Source organism: Taurulus bubalis (genome assembly GCF_910589615.1).
Source record: "Taurulus bubalis genome assembly, chromosome: 11".
In the NCBI taxonomy this organism is placed as follows: domain Eukaryota; kingdom Metazoa; phylum Chordata; class Actinopteri; order Perciformes; family Cottidae; genus Taurulus; species Taurulus bubalis.
In genome coordinates, this window is record NC_136599.1 from 18,274,445 (window position 1) to 18,298,815 (window position 24,371).

The following is a 24,371-nucleotide window of genomic DNA, read 5'->3' on the forward strand; positions in this document are numbered from 1 at the left end:
TGTTACTGAAGTTGATTTTAGCTTTGCAGCTGTGGTCTAATGCAGTCTAAGCATCCCTGCTTTTGTCCCTTTACAGTTTTCTAACCAGTCTGGGCTGTCAGAACTGCATTGAGTACTTCACCTCCCAAGGCCTCCAATCTATCTACCATCTCCAGACTCTCTCCATGGAGGTAACCACTCTGTTCCTGCACTCATAATCTCACAGTGAAAATAACTTGTGTCTATAGAGCTTGATAGAAAACAGAGAAAAACAGTAAAGAAAAGAACAAACAATAGCGAACATAAACAACAGTTTGTCTTTCAGTAAAAATACACAAGAGAGGGGCGTTTGAAAATCACTTGAGGATAGAAATAATTTGACCTAGTCTTACTGTACCCTTTGGAGTTTTTGTCCACTAGTGATGATGTAGAGCAATATTTGTTGTATCTAAAAGCAAACAAATGCACTCATCCTTTTCCTTCTTTGATCATATTTGTCTCCTTCTACATTCTTACATTCCTCCAATGTCTAACTTTGTGCTGTCACCAGGATTTAGTTGCACTGAAGATACCGGAGCAGTTCCGCCATGCCATCTGGCGAGGTCTGCAGGACATGAAACAAGTTGCTTCCCTCCAACTGCCCACCTCCACTCATCACCATGATTACCATGGCCAGCAACTTCTTCGCTCCAGCAGCAACATGACTGCATCTGCCATGGCGGCCATTGGGGCTGCCAGCGGGGAACTCCAACGTCAGCGCGTCATGGAGGCTGTGCACTTTCGTGTCCGCCACACCATCACCATCCCCAATAGGTCAGGTGTCGTTGGGACATCGGCGATGGGAGCAGCTACTGATGAGTGGGCCGACTTTGGTTTCGACATGCCCGACTGCAAGCTGTCGCGCAGTAGGCACTCCATCAAGGAGGAGTTCATGGATAGTGATGTTCATTGAGCCTGAAGAGAATCTCTGGATTCAATATGGTAGTCAGCATTAGCCTATAGTTACAAAGTAAACACATGTGGATAGAGCCTATAATTGTGCTTGTGCGTGTTGCTGGCAAATTTCAGTCAGCGATATTGCATAGAATCAAGTTCCCTTTCGATCGTCAGACATTTCAGTGCACTTTCCTGTGCAGTCTTTATTTTGTGCTTGAACAGTTGTTCAACCCATGAATTTGAACATGAGATGACACAACAGGACATCTCAAGTCTAAATAGCAAATACCACTGTGGTAATAGCATTATCAGGGCAATGCTAAACACATATGGTCTGGACTATACTTTTTGGGACTCTGACAAGTGCATGTTGATAAATGTTTTTTTTTTTCTTCTGGAAAACGTAATGTTGATTAGTTGCACATCCACTTTTTTTACTAGCATCTAGTACATTCATAGTGAACATAACATTTAGCAATTTCACAATTGCACAAATGTCATAGATGAATCACTGACTCAAAATTTGCTAGTTTGAATTGTGTGACTGACTTATTTATTGTTATTTCTGTTTTTCTTCACTGTACAAATGTATATACTGTATCTTGTAAATGTTTTAGACTAGATGTGGCTGAAAAGGGGTATTTCGATTCACAATAGTGTATCTCCTGTTTGACGCCAATGTAAAGAACTGAATGGTAAATCTTGTAAAAACTCGGCTATGGAAACACATAGTCATGAATATGTTTAATGGCTATGATAGTGTAATGTCCTTTAGGTAAGTATGCTCTTATCATGTCATTGTTTAATGGACTTTGGTATTAATAATGTGTATTCATGAAAATGAATGGAAATCACAGTCAACACGTAATATCAGAAGTTGGACATTGCTTTTTATGAAGTCATAGGAAGAATGTTATTCTTGTATAGAAACACATTGCAAAAAACTTGAGACAAACTATCAAAAACAGTATTATATCTTTATAGCAAGGCTTTAATCTGCATGTTGAATAATACATTAAGAATAGCATCCCTGTTTACCAAGACACTAGACAAGACTGTAGCATTTGTGTCCTTTGTGTATTTTGAAAAGCCTTGCAGGGCAAGGTCCTCATATATTGATTAGCTAGTTGTGAACCTAGTATATACCTTCATGGCACTTGTTTGTGGATATTTAATAGCAACATTCCAGTTTTATTTCTTGATTGCCATCAAGCATGATTAATCATGGGGCAATCATAATGGTGTCAAATGTGTTGGAAGTAACTACTTGACTTTGTACCATGATGATAACTTGTACAGTTGCACCTGACTTGCATCCATTTTCTTTACAAAGGCTTTCTCACTTACAAAGACACACATACTTTCACCCACTAACCACCAACTGGTCAAAAATGAGCACTTTAATGCTTTAAAAGTAAAATAATTGAGGATTATTTGTGCTTATGATCAGTATTATGAATTAACACAATGTAAATAGAAATAGTGCTTGTTTTGATATTCCTGGTAAGTTTTTTGTTATCAGTTTTGTAATGATCATTAAGACATGTATCTATATAATTATTGCTGTTCATCAATGTCCAGTAGTTTCTGAAGTTGTTAAGTTTGGTGTTTTCTTTTTTCAAAATCATGGCTATTAAAATAGTTGCCTTTCTTTAATGTGTCTCTTCATCAAAGTCAAAAATGACTTTTATTTGTATGAACATTTAAGTTAGTTTTCATGAGTAAAGACTAAAGGGAGACATATATATATATATATATATATATATATATATATATATATATATATATATATATATATATATATATATATATATATCCTATTCAAAAGAGTCTCAAAGTTACCAGGGTATAGTTGGCACAGGAGAGAGGAAACAGTGTTGACAAAATTAATGTTGGGCCATTGTGCAAAACAAAACACTGAAAATTATAGGAAAATAGATAGAGTGGGGATAGATTGTAAGTCTATTGTCGGATCCACACTCCAGAGCAGAAGGTGGCTAGAATACATCAATAAGCTGGAGGCCAATTACCGTAAAAACAGAAGAAGAAAAACATCAGGGTTCTACCAGAGACTTGTAAAAAGGGACAGTGTGTAACATTTCGGAGGGTTTATTGGCAGATATTGAATATACAATATATAACTATTGCAGATATTGAATATAATATTCTATGATTTAATTGGTGTATAATCCCTCAAAACTAGCAGCCAGGTGGACAGACGACAGGAGGAATGACTGATACTGTTGGGTGTCTGTGTTCGTCATTTTTGTACAATTCCCTTTGTTGTATTTTTTTTACCTTTGACATTACGTTTCTAATGAGTTATTAATGTCTTTGCTGTTGTAAACATAACTGTTTCTGCTAGAAACAATATGCACCTATATCTAAATTATACTAATTCTGTTCTGAATTTATTTCTGTTCAAAATGATTTAGTCATGTAGAAGAAGAAAGTATTGATAAGAATAGCCCCAATTTGTACTAAAATTCTAAAGATATCTATCCCTACCTGTAGGCCACCGTAGTTCTCCAACACACTTGGAAAAAGAAGGGCTCAGCTGAGGGATATTTACAGTAGTTGGTTGCAACCTGCCACAAACGACTAAATGCCACTGAACTTTAAACTTGTTTAAAGAAAGAGACCCATCAACGTAAGTTCAAAATGCTTGATCATATATTCAAACACTGCATTTGAACTTTTTTTACAAACAAAGGTCATGCCATTTGGATGATTAATATGTAGTTTAGTTTATTAGTGTATTTACATAATAAACCATGTACAAAAATACATTAATCTAAAAAAAAGAGTAGAGATGTTTTGTATCAGTTTTAGCTCATTTTAATCGGCGGCCCCTGTGCATGAGAGAGGAAACAATACAACACACAGCAAAACCTATCATGTCCACTATTGGACCAGCAACCTATGCCTAAGCATGCACGCACGCACGCACACACACACACACACACACACACACACACACACACACACACACACACACACACACACACACACACACACACTCACACACACCCGCACACACTTCATAGGAATACAAATAGATCAGAAAACAAGTATATGAAAGCATTACATAGTAGTACACCACAACGTTAAATGTAAGCTGTAAAATATTACATATTGCTTATACAGTAGTTGTGAAAATGTCAAGTCAAAAAACAGGGAAATCTGGGCAGGTTTTCAACATTTTCAACGTGGCCTTAAGAAAACGGAATTTACAATACATTAGTGGCTGGGCCTTCAGGGCCTGCTAAGTCTTCTCTGCTGGCCTAAACAGAATCACAAAGTTATAGCTATTTTATAATTTAATTTTTTAATTTTAATTTAATTTATTTTTTTTAATAATTAAAAGTTATATCTATTTTATAATGTAATTGTTTTTCGCAAATACACTACATGTATTATACTTATTTTTCCCTATTAGCTTATTTTCTCATTGCACAAGCGCCTGTCTTGTCTGTTCCTCAGCTCAGGCCAACAGCAGGGCTTGCTTGACAGCTGGTTAAGTATAGCTCATCATCCAATCAGATTGCACCTCTGTTTCTCTCAATGTTTCTCTCTCTCTTCTCTCTCTCTGCCGGTTAAACACATGGTGAGGGCCAGCAAGGGGGTTCTGTAGGTGTGATTCTTCACAGAGACAGCAGCACCCACCCTGAAGCAGCATACCACCTACTGCACACTCCACTCCGGTACAGGTGGCAGTATGCACCTAGTCAAGTTGGTTGTGATCCGTTATTTCATCTGAAGAAGAAGAAGCAAACTTTCCCAGCATACTTTCCCTGTGGACACTAGGTGCATCCCAAGTCTCTAAATTGCATCCTCGTTTTCCTCACTTGCGTCCTTTCCTTGCGTCTTAGTCCCTCCCACCAGGGATCCATGGAGAGACGCAAGGAAACCATGCGAGGAGAGAAGACGCAAGAGATATGTTTTAACAGACATGAGACGTCCTTTCCTCTGAAGCGTCACGTGAAGCAACGTCGGTTTCTGATGACTTTGACCGTCTGACAGCGGATCACATCTGATCACAGCTGGATCAGCTGTCAGTCGCTTTAACAGCTGACGGAGTTTGTGTCCATAAACAAGTTTGGTAAAGTTGGAAAGAGATTCACAGATTTTGGAAGTCCGAATCTGTGAATCTCTTTCCAACTTTACCAAACTCCGTAAACATGATCATCGGAATAGAATTGTGTTCTGCTCCGGAGAGATTTAGTGAACATTCTAATACAAATCCACTTAAAATATTGATTAAAAATAATCGTATATAGTCTGTTACCTGTTAAACAAACTAAATAGTATTTATACACTGTGTGGTATTTATACACAGTGTGTGGTATTTATACTGTGTTCTGTGTCCTGTTTACAGTATATGCGCAGGATTGATTTCTACCGGCGGAATGCGTCTTATTTTTTAATTATTTACATATGTATGTTTTGGAATTCTGATTGTCACATCATTATAAACTAACCCACAATATGATTACGGTTTCTCTTCAACACTGGAATATTTGTTTAGGCTCAATGTTTCAGGTTAAACTTAATGAAATTAAACTCATCAAACCAACAGTCAGGAACGATCAGCCTGATGTGACTGAATGAAAGGACAATACATGTTGTAAAAAGTGTTTTAACCAGATGGTGAATCAGAAAACGGCGAGAGCAAGCCGGAGCAACAGGAGGCGTTAACAAAAAACTGCAGTAAAGACAGTTTTCAGCTGCCTTCAAAGTATACACAGGAAGTCACAGAATAAATTACTTCCTGTTAGTTCCGATCTGTAGTCTACTTGTAGTTTACAGATCAGATTTGGATTTATTCACATGTGTTTGTAAATATATATTTATTATAATAGTCAACAACCCAGCGTTAAGTATTACAACTACACATAAAATAAGAATTTTCTACAACACGTGGTGTTTGCTGTCAGATCTAAGAGCCAATCAGCTCTCTGATGTGGGGACAGGACAGCCAGGCGTTTCCCATCATGCACTGAGCCACGCAGTCGGTGGAGAGCTACTGCGGCGCCTGGTTTTAAAATTGGCAGCCGCCTCGCTCTCGTGAGATTATTGTTGATCACATATGATATGAATGACGTCAGAGCAATTTGGGATCAAGTCGGACACAACCGGCATGCATTGTGCGCCGATCGCCGGCGATCTATTCTGCGCAGAACTGGCTCATCTCGAATGAGCATTATATCTTTCTTCCAACGTCTTACCGCTGCTAGTATACGCTGTTAATTTCGGGGAACTATTGAGATGCTCCATTGCTGTAAAACAAAAAACGAAAACAAAACGATTCATTGTAGTTTTTATTTATTTATTTATTATTCAATAATTGTACATGTACAATTTCATTAATTGTCAGTGACAAACGGCAAAATACATTGAAATACAGTCAAACCAACAAGCCAGGGGCAACAGCTGAGAGAGAAAAAGACAGACAGAAAAAAAGCATAAAATAAAAATAAAAAAGAGGACAATAAGGCACAAACTCTGATTGTGAAATTACAAACATATATCACAGACAATGCATGCCGTTACTGTTCTTTTTTTTCTATACATTTCAAATTCGTTTGATTCTATTCTATGTTTGTTTCTATTCATTTGTAAAAAGCACACAATTGCTATTACATTTGGAGACATTTTCCCAGTACTGACAATGGCAAAAAAAAAAGGCACAATTTCAGAATTGTGCATACGGTACAATTTATATCTAAATCTTTCTTAAACTTCTTGAGAACATGCTTTGCAGGGTAACACGAATGTATAGTCTTGAGGGAAACCTCACTAATCTTATTTGTGGTACAATATGTGTGGGGCAATGACCAAACTTGTATCTAAAGAATATTCTTAGCAAAGTTACTCCAATATGTAATGGCATAAGGTTTTAAAATAATTTCATTGTAGTGTACTGAGATGACGTGGCTCTCTCTGTCTCTCTTTAAAGGGCTCTGGGTTCTACTATCTTTCCTGCAGTTAGCGCTCTCTCTTTAACGCGCTCTGGTTTCTACTAGCCATCCTGCAGTTAGACATCTCGCTTTAAATAACTCTGGGTTCTACTATCCTTCCTGCCATTAGCGCTCTCTTTAATGCGCTCTGGGTTCTACTACCCTTCCTGCCGTTCGCTCGAGCTCGAATCCTCGCGGAAGTACTGACGTGTTAACAGCGAGAAGTGGCTAGTTTAGCTAGCTAGGTAGAGCCGGGTAGTGACACAGCGGCCGTATCAGGTAAGAAATGACTGTCATTGATTATGTTTACAATAATTGCACAAAACACAAACAAGAGACGCAGACAAGTATTGAAACTAAGAAACACATTTCAAAACCATTTGTATCATTCAGTGAGTGCGGATGTGGCTGGTGGAGTTGTTTGATTTATATCTGGGCTAATGTTAGCTAGCTAGCCGTTGGCAACGTACTACTGTATCGACGGAAGTGAGTTGTCAGATTGTCGCAGGCCTCGCTGGTACTTGTAGTTCAACAGTTTCCTGATCAACATGAATTGCAATGGAAATACAGTGGGTCGTGAACTACACTTTCTTTTGTCAAGTTTTGATAGGCGCCTCGCTGGAGTTGAGGGAAATGTAGTCGCATACTTTAATTTTAGGACCGATGGGGGTTGTTTGAAGATTTACGAAAACTACATGACCCATAAAAGCGGTGATTTGGGCCAAAGGGCAATGTGCATTTAGCTTGATGACTAGTTAGCTATTTCTATGGGTAATTTGTAAGCTAACGTGAGTAATGTTCTTTCTTTAAAATAATGGCATTGAGGAACCGTTTTTTCTTTTTTCTTGACAGTTATTGCAGGTTTTGTTTCCGTCGTATCCAGGCTATGGTTTTCCACGAGAGCCTGTTGTGATCAATATGACTTATTAGCTGCCTTCCAGACCGCTGAAGCCTGTTTGCTAGTTATGCAGCTAACGGTAGCCACAATCACGAACAGCTATAGGCGGTCTTACCTTATTTAGCTACCTTTGTATGTCAGAGTTCCTCATTAAACGACGCTGTAATCGCTACGGTTAGACAATACAACGTGGCAATACAATATCTGAAACTTAACCCAAAACTACTGGTTTCGTTATAGAGGGGCTACCAGTAAACGTTACATAAAAAAATGTTTGATCTACTCGTTAAATCAATGGATCACTGAACAGTTCGAAGGAAAAGCAGCCGAAATATGTGGCCACTGGTTGGTTAAAGGTAGGTGACACAAAGTGTTACCTGGCTTGTTGGTTTGAGCGGAGTTCTCCCATGTTTGTTATCTATATGGATATAATTTTTCACCGGTTATGTGTAGGTTATCTGTCAAACATCATCTGGACTCACTTAACTACATGACACACATTCTGCTTTTCACAGCTCCAAACGGCTGGTTATTTACAGAAAGGATCACACATTTCAGTAGACTCTTTGCCTTCTGAACTAGTCTTACTGGATGGGTTATTTGTCAGTGCCTCAAGTAAGAAGCAGGCGCGTAGTTTGTATAGAATTTAAAAACACCTCTACTGGTGCATACAGAAATATTCATGTCCTCTACTTTTGCATCTATTATTAGGAGCATTTTCTTCACACCAGATGCTTATTATGATTGTATTATTACCAACATATGTTAATTATATGGTATTAATGATTGTTGTACTTAACAATAAATCAATTTCATGCTTGCCCCTGCTCAGAAGTAAAACATGCCAAAAAGAGGCACTAAACAACATGTGAAGTGCATGTTGACCTGCATCCTTTATCTTCACAAAAACTACAGAAAAGGTTCTACCTTTTTGTCTTACAAACTTGATTGAAATTCCAGCCAATATACCTGAGAGTTTGAGATGCTAGACTTTTGCATATTAGTTAACATAACGTCTGTTTCAGTCATACTAGCTAAGTAATCTACATCCACGCAGCACTACTCAAAATGTCTTTTTCATCTTTGCTGGCAGAATGTCAGAAGGGGATAGTGTTGGGGAGTCAATCCATGGGAAACCATCTGTAGTTGCTGCCTTTTTCACACGGATTGGACAGGTAAAATGTCTACTATTCAGATCACAAATGTATCTTTTATGTAATTGGGGATTAAATGATTTTATACACTGGTCTAAATACTGGATTGCATATAATGTGTAACTACATTGAGAAATATGAAAAAACCTGAGTAGACCAATTAAGGTTATTCTGTTTTGTTTATGCACCAGTCTATCTCACCATGCTAATTGATACCTTGATAATCACTCACTGTATTGATACCTTGATTAATTAGACTGGTGATGATTGAAGTCTCTTGTATGGAATTCATTTGTTATGCCAGTGGCATTTTATTTTCAGAAATATTCTATACTGGAATGTTAGAGGACCATTTGCATAAAAGTAGAACAGTATTCCAGAACAATACTTTGACTTTCAGTTTCATATTTTGTACTCCTTTTGTATTTAAGATAATCACTCAGTAGTAGTAGTAGTAGTCTTCAAGCTTTGTACGCACCAGTGTTATTAATCATCCCAACTGCAAGTGAGAAGGTGGCCACCAATTCAACCAATTGTATCGGTCAGTCAGGTAGAGAAATGCATGCGTTGAAGCCTAGGAAAGACTTAGAAAATTATATATTTATTTACTGTAATTAATGTCATTCTATCTCCACAAAGCGAAAGTGACTCTCTTTCTATGGCTCTGCATTTCTTATTTATTTAAGGTTGTGTCTTACTTATTGTTTTTTGGTTATAGGTCTATCAGTCATGGCTAGACAAGTCAACGCCATTCCATGTAATGCGATGGGGAGCTACTCTACTACTTACTGCTGTCTACATGATCAGAGTGTACATACTACAGGTAAATTTTGTTTCTTTTTTTTGGTATCCACTTTACTATATCGTTCTTTGACCAGGGAAGTAAACAAATGTAGCCCATGAGAGTCATACGTAGTTGTAATAAAAGCAACATTGTAACCAAATGTTAAACAAAAAAAAAAACAAAAAAAATGTCAAGAGTACAGTGTTTTTTCCCCTCTACTAATTATTTAACTACTAGTTTATGGTGTTGTTGTACTGGATTGTATTATATTTAAGGCTCATTGTTTTTTTTTTTGTGCTGATGTTCACCAAAGGTGAAAGATTGGCTTTGAGGACACTACAAGAGGACAGTGGCTGTACATCTTTTTCATTTTGTATCCAACCTGTCTTATGAGTGTTTGGAAAACTTGCCTACTTGCCTGTTCTGTTTTCATGAACATATTATGCTCGTATGTGTGTGTAATTTTCACTAAAAAGGTACACATTCATATTTCTGGCTGTCCAGAAATCCTGTCAATCTAATGATGTCTCTTATGCTGCCTTTCAGGGTTGGTATATAGTAACATATGCTTTGGGAATCTACCATCTCAACCTGTTCATTGCTTTTCTATCGCCAAAAGTGGATCCTTCAATGCTTGACGAAGGCAAGTTGAATCAATTAAATCGGATCAGTTTTTGGACAATTGTGTACTTTGTAGTAGGTTACCTATTGGGTTGTTAACTGGCTTTCTATTTAGGCTTTTAGCTTTCACACATTCAACACTTGGAATACTTTTCCATACACAACACAGGGATGAAGCGTCAAATATGTTACCAAAGCTTTCTTAATGTGTTGTGTGTGTATAGCCGTCCAAACAGAATAAAAGGCTATTGTAGATTTATATATCTGAGGAATTGAAATTCTTTGTATTTGGTTGGAAGTGTGAAACACATTTTAACGTTGAGATGTATGGATCCAAAAAAAAGAAGAGCACGCATCCACAACATACAACTTGTTAGAACATCCAAGGAAATAAATGTCATAGTGCCAACCACACTATGCTACGTGCTCTCGCAGAAGTTAAGAGCGGAGACACGAGAGCAAAAACAATTTTTTAAAGTAGTGTATTCCCCTTATTTGGCCTTCTACGGTAATTGGGTCTCTTTAGAAAAATAAAACAAGAACGCAATAATAACTTTGATTAGATTGTGTTTTTAATGTTTTGGCTTGTATGTTGTTATTGAAGACTGCACTTTTTTAATAACTACAACATATCGCCCATAACCTCTCTCCTGCAGATGAGGGCCCATCCCTTCCCACCAAGCAAAACGAGGAGTTCCGCCCTTTCATCAGGAGGTTGCCTGAATTCAAATTCTGGTGAGTCTAGCTCATGGCCATCTGTCAATGTCACTGACGGAGTGATTGCAATCGATTTCCTTTAAAATGATCTGTGGTCAACTTTAAAGTCATGCAAAGCTCATTTAAATTAAACAAAGCTGTTGGCTTGAATTACCTGGAATGTATTTGCTTGTGACGCTGTGTGATCTTGCAGCCTCAGCTTGAACTATTATCTACTTCATCCATTGATCATGCCGAGAGACATTAAATATAAAATCTTATTTGATTCTTGTAAGCCTGGCTTGACAGGCTTTCACTGGGAGAGTTAACATCTTTGAGCAGTTTTAGCATTATAAAAAATGTATCAATAAAAAGACTACTGGTTAAGCATTAAGTCAATGTTTCTCAGTGTTGTACTTTATACAGCTCATGTTAAACCTTGCCTGACTGCCTCATTGTGTTCATTGTGAGTTGTTTGTAATATTTGTTTCCACTTAACTTGCATTTTCCTATATGGATGAATTTCATGCTAAGAAATATGCATGCATTCAGTAAATGACTGGTTACGAGTTAAGGATGTTGTTGATTATGCTACCTCTAATGTGGGTCGACTGTTTTAACTTCGGGATATCTTACTTGTCTTGCCAGGCATTCGGCGACAAAAGGCATCGTCATCGCCATGATTTGCACATTTTTTGAAGCCTTCAATGTGCCAGTGTTCTGGCCTATACTTGTAATGTACTTCATCATGCTCTTCTGCATCACCATGAAGAGGCAGATCAAGGTAAAAAGTGTACAGTGACTGACCCATATAAGTGCACTTCATATGTTGACACTGCAGCTGTGCTGGAGTCAATGTAACGCAAACACTGCATTGCTTTGGATTACATAGAAAATCTATTTGGTTGTGACAAATGCACGAGTCGAGAAGCCTATCTTTTCATCATGCACCATGCAAATGAGCTGTGTATAATGTCAGGAACACCAGACTATAGCATGCAATACAAAAATTAAAGTAGAAATGACTCCAACATGAAAACTTTGACCAAAAATAAACATTTAAACCTTCATGAAGGTCATATGTTTTGAAGGGATATTTTATTCAAATGCATTATATTGTACAGGTTGTTATGTTCAGCTTTTTATATTTGTTTAATGTTGAATATCTGAATACATCATGTAAAGCACTAATTCCTTTGTCTTTTTTTATCTACCTGATAAAACCAGCTATCCTTGTTCTATTCCCACGACATGGGATAAGTTTAAAAAAAAAAAAAGTTTAAGCAAATCCTCGAAATACTTGTTGCTAATTCTCCTCTTTTTCTTCCCCACTTTCTCTAGCATATGGTCAAGTACAGATACCTACCCTTCACACATGGGAAGAGGACATACAAAGGCAAGGACGAAACAGGAAAACCTTTTGCTAGTTAAAATCTCCCACTTCCCCTCCTTCTCATTTTAAATTCATCGGCCACAGTTAGTGGTGAGTGACAAGGGTTAGAGATTGATTTACCTTTTTGTAAGCGGGACATTAACATGAAAAATAAAATTTTGATCCATGGTTCAGATGAGGATATGACCAGCATGGATCAAATTAGTCTGGGAATATTGCCTTTGTCTATTTAGGGGTAGGGTTTTTTTTCTTCTTCTTGAGGACCTCAATCCTCATTTTAGGATTGGTCTGCTATTGTTCAGAAGTAGGTGAGACTCAGTGCTGCCTTTTGCCTTTTAACCCCATGGGGTAAGTATAAAGTCACCAAGGAGGAACCACACTGAAAAAAAGTTGCCGTGAAATTTGTGATTCTTTTTTTTCAATGATGGGGATTCCAGTAAATATCCCTCTCCCAAGTGAAATAAATTTGCCAACTTTTGATTAATATATTGGTACCTACTTATTTGTAACATGTTATATATTGAAAGTCAGTAGTGTTAGAAACATGACATGATTAAATGTGTGAGATGAAGCTGAAGAAAATGCAATGTCTTTAAGTTGAATCATTTCATCTTTTGTGATAAAATTGTGCGGCTGCTCTGGGTCACAAGTGTCTCAGCCAGTACTCTGTGCTACATGCAGAAACTTGGAAAAATTATTATTAACATCTCTTGAAAGGATTAGCCTATAATACTTTTAGATTTAAATTGATCTTGAATTGGCACCTAACACAATATTTTTGTTACCTGATTCTCACGAGCATAGCGAGTGGAGCGAGCATCATTATGGATGATTAACAGGGACTTGACTTGTATCTTAAGCTACCCACCACATCATTGAATTCGTAGTTCAAAGCGAGTGTCACTAATCTCAACCCATCTAGTCTCCTGTATCCTGTGGTCTACCTTAAATTGGTTCTTTATACTTTAGCGCTTTGCTAGAGATGAGATACTGTGTCGTTGAACACATCTATAAACCAAATTACTTAGCATTATTTTGGGACGCATTTAGCTTAATATGGCAAGAAGATTAATTTGTTTTACGTCAGATCAGATCGTTAGCCCATTATGTGTATCATTATTCAGAATATACTTTGTCTTCAAATTGCACAGCCAGTATTCAAGTCCAATTCATGACGAGGTCTAAATCTGAAATAATAGTTAAACAATTACACATCTATCCCGAAGACCTTTTCTCTTTGAAACATTTACCCATCTAGATTTCAATTTATGTAGACTAGTTGTTTTAATACTTTAAAATCTGTGTTTACTTTGAAAATCTTTGGTAAATATAGTCATTCCAAGCAAACTTTTGTTCTCTTTCTTTTGCAGAGGAAACATAAGAACACAGAGATTGAGAGCTTTTATTATAACAAATGGATGAAGTGGGTGGCGAGCACTCTTTTCTATAAACCTGTTGATTTGTTTTTCTCCATTTTTATCAGAATGCTGGGGATTATCTGTCATTATTAAACTTTGATCAGCACTGTAGTAAGGGATCAAAACAGTTTCCTGTAAAAAGTTTGTTTCAAAGGGTTGTCTGTTGGATTTGTGTATATATATATATTTGAAAATATGAAATTTCTTTGAGATTATTTTTATTAGTTTTTTCTTTCAACCACCATACTGTTTCCAAGTGTTTAAATCCATTTCAGTTGAACTTGATGAAAGCAGAACTGGTTAATTGGGTTCGAGATTGGATGAATTAAATGTTTCTCATAGACTGCATGTTATCGTTTTCCTGTGCTACAGTTATAAACAAAAACTTGATTTTAACAACTTAAGTGTATTTTTTTTTTCACTCCAAATGCTATTAAAGAGGCTGTGTCCCTTCAAACAGTACATCATTGTGTCTGCCTCATTTTTCAGATATAGAGATCAGAGCCAAAGGTTTCTCCACTTGTATTTACCCTTGTGTTGTCCTGGGGTCATTCTGACCTAGTGATGGCGAGATGAAGCTTCCTGAAGCTTTGAAGCTTTCCATCCAATTGGTTCGCTCATGGGCCGAAGCTTCATGGGGCTTCATTTGCTCTACTGTGCCACAAGTGGACAATAAATGTAAAACAGGCAGAGCGATCATAACGATACCATGGCTTTGGTGTGTGAAGCTTTGAATTGAAAGAATGATGTTTGTGACGCCAATACATCAATTATTAACTTTGTAATATTGTGTCTATCTTTATGATATAATGGCGGGGTCAAAAGTGAAATTGGAAACAAATTGGGGAGTGGCTTCTGATGTGACTGTGGGTCAGTGGTTAGAATACCCGTCCTTCAGTCCGAGGCTCTGTGGTTCGAGCCTTAGCTCCGTGTTGATGTCTCCATTTTATTAATTTTTATAAAAACAAGAACTTTTCGCGAGGCTTCGAACGTCACCGCATACGTCATCGACACAAGCCTCGATACGCGCTTCACCAAAATCTACCTGGATTACTCGACACAAAAGGACACATCACTATTCTGACCCCAAATTAAAGCGTTTGCCATCAAAATGTTTTTTATTCATCAAATGGTTTGAATGTTTTTTTTGATACTATGCTCTTCATGAATAGTGGTGCAATGAGGCAACTTGTCACACCATATGCTTTCCAAAACATCTTTGATGTTGGGTGTGTGTGGTCAAGCAATGGTGTGGATGCTTGGCATTATTCAATCAAATTCAAATTAGTTATTATAGCCCAAATTCAGAAATTACAAATTTGCCTAAGAGGGCTTTACAAACTGTACACATACGACATCCTCTGACCTTTGACCCTCACATCGGTTCAGGAAAAACTCCACCAAAAAAACATGTAATGGGGAGAACAAGGGAAGAAACCTTTGGAAGTACAATAGCTGTCATGTGTACAGAATGAACAACATAGAGTTTCAGCACGTTCAATTAATATTACAGAAATGATTAATAATGATAATGATAATGATTAATAATGACTAGTAGGCATGATGAAAAAGTTACAACTACCAAAAATACCAGCAGCAGTGGATATAGTAGAATAATACTGATAATAGAAGCAGTAGATGTATTTCCAATGCTAATAGTAATAAATAACAACTAATAATAATAATGTTAATAGCAGTAGGTGTTGAGCCGGACCAGAATCCAGATATAACCACGGTACACGTAAACCATGGTTGCAGTTGTCTGACAATTACTGGCACTTCTCTGAGCACGGTCACACTCAAGAGAGGTGTGCATGTTCAGGTTTACCTGGTGGAAAAATGATTCCAGTGTTTAGCTTAGACCAACAGTGCCGTCTCAAAGTAGTCTCATAATGGTGGTATAACAGTATGACATGACATGGTAAAATATATATATATATATATATATATATATATATATATATATATATATATATATATATATATATTTTAAAAAAAGGTGGGTACATTATACATATTATGGTATATAAGTGTAATATATTATGAAGTGAAATGTAGTAGTAGCAAAAAAATATTCAATATAGTACATCAGTATTAGACAGAAATATCTTAACACATATTATTAACACATATCTATCTACCTATTTATACAAAAAAAAAACGCAGGTCCTCCATTCTATGATCATAAAACTGATTTACGGCAGGTGACCTGTTGGAAATGTGGCTCCACCCACTCAGCTTGTCAGCTTCTCGACGAGTGATGCTGGCTTGTCGCTGTTAATTGGCGACTCGCCGCAGACACGTCGCAAACTCGTCACGCCTGCGCAGACACGCCGCAGACACGCCGCCTGGCTGAGAGTCGCTGCAGACACGTCGCAGACACGTCGCAGACTCGCCGGCCGGCTGACGAGTGACCGACGCCTGCCGCTCGCTTGCCACTGGGTGCTGCCACAAGGAGGAGCTCGGCCTTACTAGAGATTCGGCCCCAGCACGTGCACAGTGCAGCAGAGACGTGCACGGGGCAGCTGAGAGGTGCATGAGCAGAGAGGACAAGCAGCAAAAGCATATATTTTGCACAGATATCCTATTTTACAAATATTACTGGGTATATTCCATATCTCAAAAACACAAATATTAACAATTTGTATAATGTATTAATAGTATTTAATATTAGCAATATATATATATATATATATATATATATATATATATATATAATTTATTTTGGTGGCTCAAGGTGGGTGGGGCCAGGCCCCATGGCCCTCTATTGGCCGGTTGCCACTGTGTAGGAGTCTAATAAAGTATTAAGAATCCTTGTGTGTAGTACCTGAAAAATTAAAATGCGGCCGGACTGTTTTTCCCCCTACTACTCCCTTCGACATTTTCGACTGCGCCGGCTTCCGTGGTTGGGGGAGGTTTCTTAGAACGCGTCACAAGTTTTAAGCGGAAATGTGTGCACAGTTGCATACCCAGCATGCCACAATCCAACCAAGTTTTGGCATAAAGGTTATAACTTTTTAATTTTTGAACCAAACACCGTTTTTTGACTGAAACTTCTTCTTTACACCCCAATGCTTAGTTTTATTGTAATGTTGTTGGAGAATCAGATTCTTTAGGTCCTAATCTTTCCAAAAAAGGCATTCTTGGGAAATCTTGCTCATATCATGCTGCACAAATAAATTCAGAAAAAAAATATATAAAATAACACAAGTATTAGAACTCATTTTGGGTTCATATGACTGTTGACCAGACCTCACTAACCCTCTAGAAGGGCATGGGGGCTCAAAAGGTTAAGAGTTATGGAGGTCGCTGTGCTCCTTTCTGGGAACACTCAATATAGCAGAAATGTTTTTAAATGTTTCCCCACATCTGTGCCTCGATACAATTTTGTCTCTGAGCTCTGGAGGCAGTTCCTTTGACCCCATGGCTGGCTTTTTGTAGATTGTTCAGAGGGAACAAATATACAAATGATTTTTGAGCAAGGCTGCAACATCACATGAGATGTACAGTAAGTGAAGGTGTTGAATGCACTATCACAAGTGGGACAGCTTGGATGATTTTGCATACTCATTTGTGTATTGTTCTCCATTTCTGACAACTCATATGCTCTCCTATTCCATAGCTCACATCAGATGGTAAACAGTCGGCTAACTAGCACAATGAAACACTTCTTGGTTTCTCTGCTTCTCCTGGAAGCTTGTCTGCATGCCTTGGCTCAATGTACTGTTCCAGCCTCAGAGTTTCAGCTGGAAGGAGAATATTTGTTGGCTGGACTTTTTGATGTTCATCATGATAGTTCTGCTGTTGCACAAAACAGACCAGATCCTGTTGACTGCTCCAGGTGAGTCTTACAATATGTCTGAAGGGATATTTTTGTATATTTTCTGAGGTTGAAAATAATGCACGCTTGGTGTTAATAAATGACAGATTACACATTCAAGTTTTGCCTTTGCTTTTAGGTCAACGGATATAGCTCGTAACAAAGTTTAAGAACAGCCTGCATTATTGACCTCAGTCCTTGTTCCATTATAATCTTGTTTTAGGTGTACGTGTCTGTACTGGCAGTGAATCATGCAACTAATTCTAAAATTATCTCACTTTCCTTCCTCTATCCACAGTAAACCCTTTATTCTGTCAAGTTATCGGAGGTTTCAGTTGATGAGATTCTCTGTAGAGGAAATCAATAACTCCACAAACCTCCTGCCAAATGTATCTCTGGGCTATGATATATTTGACCACTGCTCAGATACACAGAATTTTCCAGGCATTTTTAAACTCCTCTCAGTCGACGGCTTGATCCAACCTTGGGGCGAACCACACAAGAATGTGTCCAAAGCGATGGCAGTGGTCGGCACTTATACAAGCACTCAGGCCCTGACTATAGCCCCACTGTTCATGGTGGATCTCATTCCTATGGTACATTTTTTCAGATACATCAAGGGATCAAAAACAGCTTCACATACAATTTTTAAAATTTCAACAGATTTTTAATTGAAAAATAATTTCAATTTCTCTACGACTCCTAAAATATATATGTTCTGATCAATTAATTGTAAAATGTGTTTTAATGTTAAGTCTGATAATTTGTCACTGAAAATCATTGTTTTCCATTTCTCTTGACAGGTCAGTTATGGAGCTGCTAGTTCGGTCTTTTCAAGAAAACAGAATTTTCCCTCTTTCCTACGAACAGTGCCTCCCAATAAAGATGTCATAGAAGTGATATTTCATATTTTGCAACACTTCAACTGGCGCTGGGTTGCATTCCTTCACATTGATGATGATTATGGAAATGATGGCCGGGATTTGTTCATAAAGAGGATTAAGGACACTGATATTTGCCTGGCATACACCAAAGGCCTCAATCAAAATTATACAGCTCACTCCCAAATATTCAGACAGATCGAGGCACAGAGGATAGGTGTCATTATTGTTTTTGCTCCTGAATGGACTGCTGAAGCTCTCATTGAGTCAGCAATAGAACTAAATGTCACCAACAAGGTGTGGATAGCAGGGGACGCATGGTCCTTAAACAAGAAGCTCCCCAAAAAGAAAGGAATCAAAAATATTGGAACTGTAATTGGCGTTTCTGAGCCAAAAGTGACAATACCTGGTTTCAGTGATTTTATCTCTTCTTCCAAAAAGCAGAATTGTGAAAATGCAGAACAAAATCTATTTTGTAATCAGGTTTGCAACTGCAGCAGCTTGAGTGCAGAAGAAATCCTCGCTGTGGACCCATCTTTTAACGTTCCTGTTTATTCTGCTGTGTATGCCATCGCTCATGCCTTACACAAGACCTTGCAATGTGAATCAGGCAGATGTAATGGCAATATTACAGTATACCCACATATGGTAGGTATACATATAATCTAACAATACATTTATATGATTATATCATTTGTTCTCATCATCTGATTTTTGTCAATATCTTCTTAAAATCAAGTCTATTTGAAAGTTTAAATCCTATAGGCTAAAAACCTATTGAATAATCACCTAATCATATTCATTGTACACAAATGCAATTTGTCTGAGCTTTGTGTTCCCACATCAGGTTCTCGCAGAGCTGAAGAAGTCAAACTTCACACTTTTAAACCAAAGTGTTACATTTGATGAGAATGGTGACCCCAACTATGGATCCTATTCAATAGTTTTCTGGAACCAAAGTGGTGATGCAGAGGAAATTGGCTTTTATAATTTTCACTCAACATATTTCTTCATCAACAACAACACAATTCAGTGGCACACAAAGGAAAAAGTAAGTTGTTTTCCATTACAATGAATTTATACTCTATATGTTAATTTAAAAATACATTGCTTGTTTTCCCACTTTTGCAAGGAATCATTTGCAGGGGACATCTAGATGTTATGTTCAGTGTTGATTGCATATTACAAACACCCGTTTAGAATTTTTAAAAGGCCTTAATACCGTCACATGTCCTCATGGTGTTATCTCACACTTGTCCATACTTGTCTTTTAAATACTTGTCTTGTACAGGAGGTGCCTTCTTCACTGTGTAGCCAAGAATGTGATGTAGGATCTGCAAAAAAGCCAGATGGAATCCACAAATGCTGCTTCAACTGTAACATCTGTAAGAAGGGAACTTATATCAACAAAACAGGTAAATTATTTTACATGAGAAAGAAGATGAGTAAAAACAGCGCTGTCATTCTGGTCTTGATGTGAACCAATTTAAGACTTCTTTTTTTTTAATCAAATCTTTATTAATTTTCTAGATATGCATATAAAGAAAAGATGTGTACAATACATGTACATAAAGATACACATGCACATAATCATAAAAATAAAAATATGCACATACACACCCTCATACATACATGTATACATACATACATACATACATACTATTAAAGGAGCCCTGTCCTATACCTGGGCTACTGAAGTGCTTTTCCCTCTGGATTGATCTGGATTGATCTGGTTGACGCGCTCTTGCTTCGCCTCCGTTACCTTGCATTCCTTTTGCTTCGGTTCAATAATCCACGAACAGGTGGTATGGTACAAGATAAGTTTATTCTTCTTTCAGCAGTGGTAGGACATGAATATGGCCCTTAGATGCCAACAATTAGCCTTGTGTTGCTCGAAGCATAATAGTACCATGCAAGCGGTCAAAACCCTTTGCCCTTTCCGGGGTCCAACACCTGCCGTCAATCATGCTCTGATTGATTATCTAGCCAATCCCAGGAACACAGAACAGCGCCACCCAGTGTACATATTTAGGAACCATGTTTGATCTCATTTGGCTCCTACACATACATACATTCATACATACACACAGTGTTAATTAACCCCCTCCCACTATTAGCAACACCCTCATACATCTACAAATATTATACAAGGGAATGTATTATATTATTATACATTTACATACCCCACAAAGAGACCACAAGTCCTCCTGTACAAAGGGTACATATTGATGATGTAATTATTTTCATTAAAAAATATTTCCTCCGTGTATAATAGGTTCGGTAAAAAATGTAGGTGAATCTGCTGATGGTTGGGGTTTTTCGAGGTTCCAGTTATATCAAATATAATCTCAGTCCAGCTGCACATTCTCCTTCATGTGTTCGAGTTCTTTGGCCCAGACCTGTTCAATATGTTAGGGTTTGTAAGAAGATATAGAAAAGAATGAGTAAAGTTTGGATACTAATCCCTTGGTTTGGCCTTGTGTATTCAAAATAGAATGCAGGTGATGTGATCCCAAAGGGTCATCATTCCATGGTACCCCAAATGCTTTAAGTGAAGATCTTAGTTGTAGATATAGAAAAAAGATGAGCCAGGTATGTCATAGGTAGTACGTATATCATTAAATTACCTCAAACTATTCTCATCAAAGATATCTGCTAGTTTGTGTATCTTTTTGCTTGCCCTCGTTGATGAAGAAAATGGGACACCACCGGTAAGTAATAGACAGTTGAATTGAGATATCGCGATGCCATTTGAGATTTGTTTTGGTCTCTTTTTCAGCTATACGCCATGTTGATAGTTTGAACGATATAATTGGGCCAAGTGAGAGTTTAGCTTGTTTAAGCGGAAGATTGGAATAAACCAGGTCCCCCCTAACCTGCGTGGTGTGGCAAGATTTTCTTCAATTGGCTTCCAAGATACCGATGCCTCTGGATTCAAACAAATTGAGAATGGTCTCAAAACAAAAGACCAAAAATAATATTTAAAGTTTGGAACTGAAAGACCACCTTTAGTTTTATGCCTTTGTAGTGTGGACATCTTAACTCGTGGTTGTTTTAATCCCATAAGTAGGTGGTGGAGATAAAATGAACTCTCGGTAGAACATCCATCTTCACAATTGAAACCCGATTCTGTAACAACTTTGAACTCTGAGTCCACCTGTTAAGGTCAGATTCAATACGTTTATATACGTCTAAGTAGTTTTTTGAGAAGAAATCTTCAAATCCCTAAATACAACATTTAGGGATTTGAAGATTTCAATGCCAAGGTATTTGAAATGTTTAACGATAGGGATATTAGAAGGTAGGGAACTTGGTGTTAAATATTGATTGAAAGGTAAAAGTGCTGATTTAGCACAATTCATTTTATAACCTAACAAGGAACTCAAATCTGTAAAGGTACTTAGAATATGAGGAATGGAAGTGGGGGCTTTGTCAACATATAATAAAATGTGATCAGCATATAAGAAAAATGTTATGGCTGGTGCCATTGAAAGTTATTAGAAAGATAGATTGATGTTCTCTTAGAGTTTGAGCAAGTGGTTCAAGTGATGGAGCAAATCAATTTAATTTAAGACTTTTAAACTTTTGTATGGCCTACTGGGAATCCCCATTGGAAGCGAGACAGAAGCAACATGTGAGCAGCATGTGAGCTTTCTGTCATCCAATCGACGCTGACTCCATCTTCCCTCCTGGGAAGTTGTGTGGGCAGCGCATGGCTAACCTGCCTTCACCAGAGTAGGGTGTCTCTACACACTGGATACTCTGAGCGGGCGTAGTAACTGTCAAATATTTTTTCTATTTAGTCCTGTCAGCCAAAACCTCATTTCACCAACAGGCCGCTTGAACCACAATCCATTTTTAATTCAGCAAATCCCTTTACAGAAATGTAAGGAGGTAGGTGAACAAACATCTCACGCTCCATTAAATTATTCTATACGGTTTTGGCCTATGATGGATTTATGTTATGCAGACAAAATTTCCCTTTTGCTTCATTTGATTCAACCCAAGAGGTTGGGATAATACAGCAGGCTAAAACAAATATTCATACAACTTTATTGACACATTATATCTCTCATGTTGAACAGAGGATCCCTACACGTGCATCAACTGTAAGGAAACAGAATGGTCTGCACCAGGAAGTACGTCATGTAATCTGCGGGTGGTGGAGTACATCCAATTCACAGACATCGGGGCTATAGTGATCATGGTCGGAGCCTGGGTCTTGGTGGGCCTCACACTTGCCATGTCCATTCTCTTTGCCATCAACTACAACACACCTGTTGTCAGATCTGCTGGAGGACCAATGTGCTTCCTAATTTTAGGCTGCCACAGCTTGTGTAGTCTTAGTGTGTTCTTTTACTTTGGTAAACCAACCAATTATTTTTGTATCTTACGGTTCTTACCATTTCTCTTGTTTTACACGGTTTGTCTCGCATGTTTTGTGGTGCGCTCTTTTCAAATTGTTTATATTTTCAAAATAGCTGCCAAGTTCCCCAAGGTCCATATTTGGTGGATGAAATATCATGGACAATGGCTGGTCATCACTGTGGCATTTGTTACTCAGGCACTCCTACTTCTTTTTGGCTATACTTTTGCCCCTCCCAAGGCCTACAATGATATACTTAGGTACCCAGACACAAAAATTATACTCAGTTGTGACATTAATTTCAAAGCACTCTGTGGTCCTGTGGTTTTACTTTTATCTTTGTGCACCCTTTGCTTTATTTTCTCCTACATGGGAAAAGACCTTCCTAAAAATTACAATGAAGCCAAAGCAATAACCTTCTGCCTGCTCCTGCTGATCCTCACCTGGGTCATCTTTGCCACTGTGACGTTACTTTACCATGGCAAGTACATCCAAATACTTAATGCCCTGGCAGTACTCTCCAGTCTCTACTCCTTTCTGTTGTGGTATTTCCTCCCAAAATGTCACATCATCCTTTTTCAATCATACAAAAACACGCAAGAGTACTTCCAAGGTCTCATTCAGAATTATACCAAAAACAATTAGCCAGCTTCAAATAAATGTGTGTACTGTAAACACAAGAATAGATATGCTTCTGACCTCCTGAATACTTTTCAATTAAATCACAATATGTTTTTTTAAGACTAGAAAATCATAGTTTAAATCTGTCCCTGTTACCCTGTACCCTAATTAGGTTGATTGTTTATGGTTGTTTTCCTCAGGGGTGTAAGAATCTTGACATGAACTATAACAATATGCATTCAATACCGTTTAAACAAGAGGCTCTCGTAATGTTGTGTTAGCATCACAGCCATGCTAAGGGCTCTGTGACACACCTTTATCTTTCATTGTACTTTTCTTGTGAGATTATGTGTTGCTCATCCACATAAAGTTAATTCTGTTAAGACCTGCACCGATTTTGATATTCACATGGAAAGCAGTTTTAAAACAGTTGTTGGAGCCATAATATTGTTTATTTGCTTTATTTTGTCTTTGAGGGAAACACAAGGGGAATTTAATTTATACATCAGTTCTGCCATTGAACACAGTGGGAGCAGTACATGTAAATATGCATATAGGTAAGTGGTGTGTGGACAGGAAGCTAACAGTTTATGGCCATGTCTTATCCTGTCATGGTGTGTTCAGAACTTGTTGGTGTGAGACCAACAAGTGACTGGAATGCTCAGATTCAGTGGTACAATGAAAGATTGAACAATGCTGATGTAATGCTGTGGTGACAATGTAAAGGTAAATAAATGGATCAACAGATTCAAAGAGAAACAACGAACTGGACACTGATTTGTTTGTGGCAGAGAACACATGTCCAAAAAGTTCTCCCCTTTGCCCCTCAGTGCCTTTCAGATAA

General features: G+C 37.8%; 2 protein-coding genes across 2 annotated transcripts; both read left to right on the forward strand.

The window, feature by feature from the left end:
* The first annotated feature begins 7,125 nt into the window (after positions 1-7,125).
* rer1 (retention in endoplasmic reticulum sorting receptor 1) lies at positions 7,126-14,301 on the forward strand. Its single transcript, XM_079226848.1, has 8 exons — positions 7,126-7,154; positions 8,867-8,948; positions 9,646-9,750; positions 10,258-10,354; positions 10,989-11,067; positions 11,677-11,812; positions 12,370-12,511; positions 13,792-14,301. The coding sequence occupies exons 2-7, from the start codon at positions 8,868-8,870 to the stop codon at positions 12,457-12,459; spliced, it is 588 nt and encodes a 195-aa protein (XP_079082974.1). The 5' UTR covers positions 7,126-7,154; position 8,867; the 3' UTR covers positions 12,460-12,511; positions 13,792-14,301.
* On the forward strand, positions 12,765-23,551 carry LOC306743328 (taste receptor type 1 member 1-like; the record flags this gene model as incomplete). Its single annotated transcript, XM_079225832.1, has 6 exons — positions 12,765-12,769; positions 17,958-18,255; positions 18,463-19,188; positions 19,388-19,591; positions 19,835-19,955; positions 22,626-23,551. The coding sequence occupies 6 exons, from the start codon at positions 12,765-12,767 to the stop codon at positions 23,549-23,551; spliced, it is 2,280 nt and encodes a 759-aa protein (XP_079081958.1).
* Between the last annotated feature and the right edge of the window lie 820 nt (positions 23,552-24,371).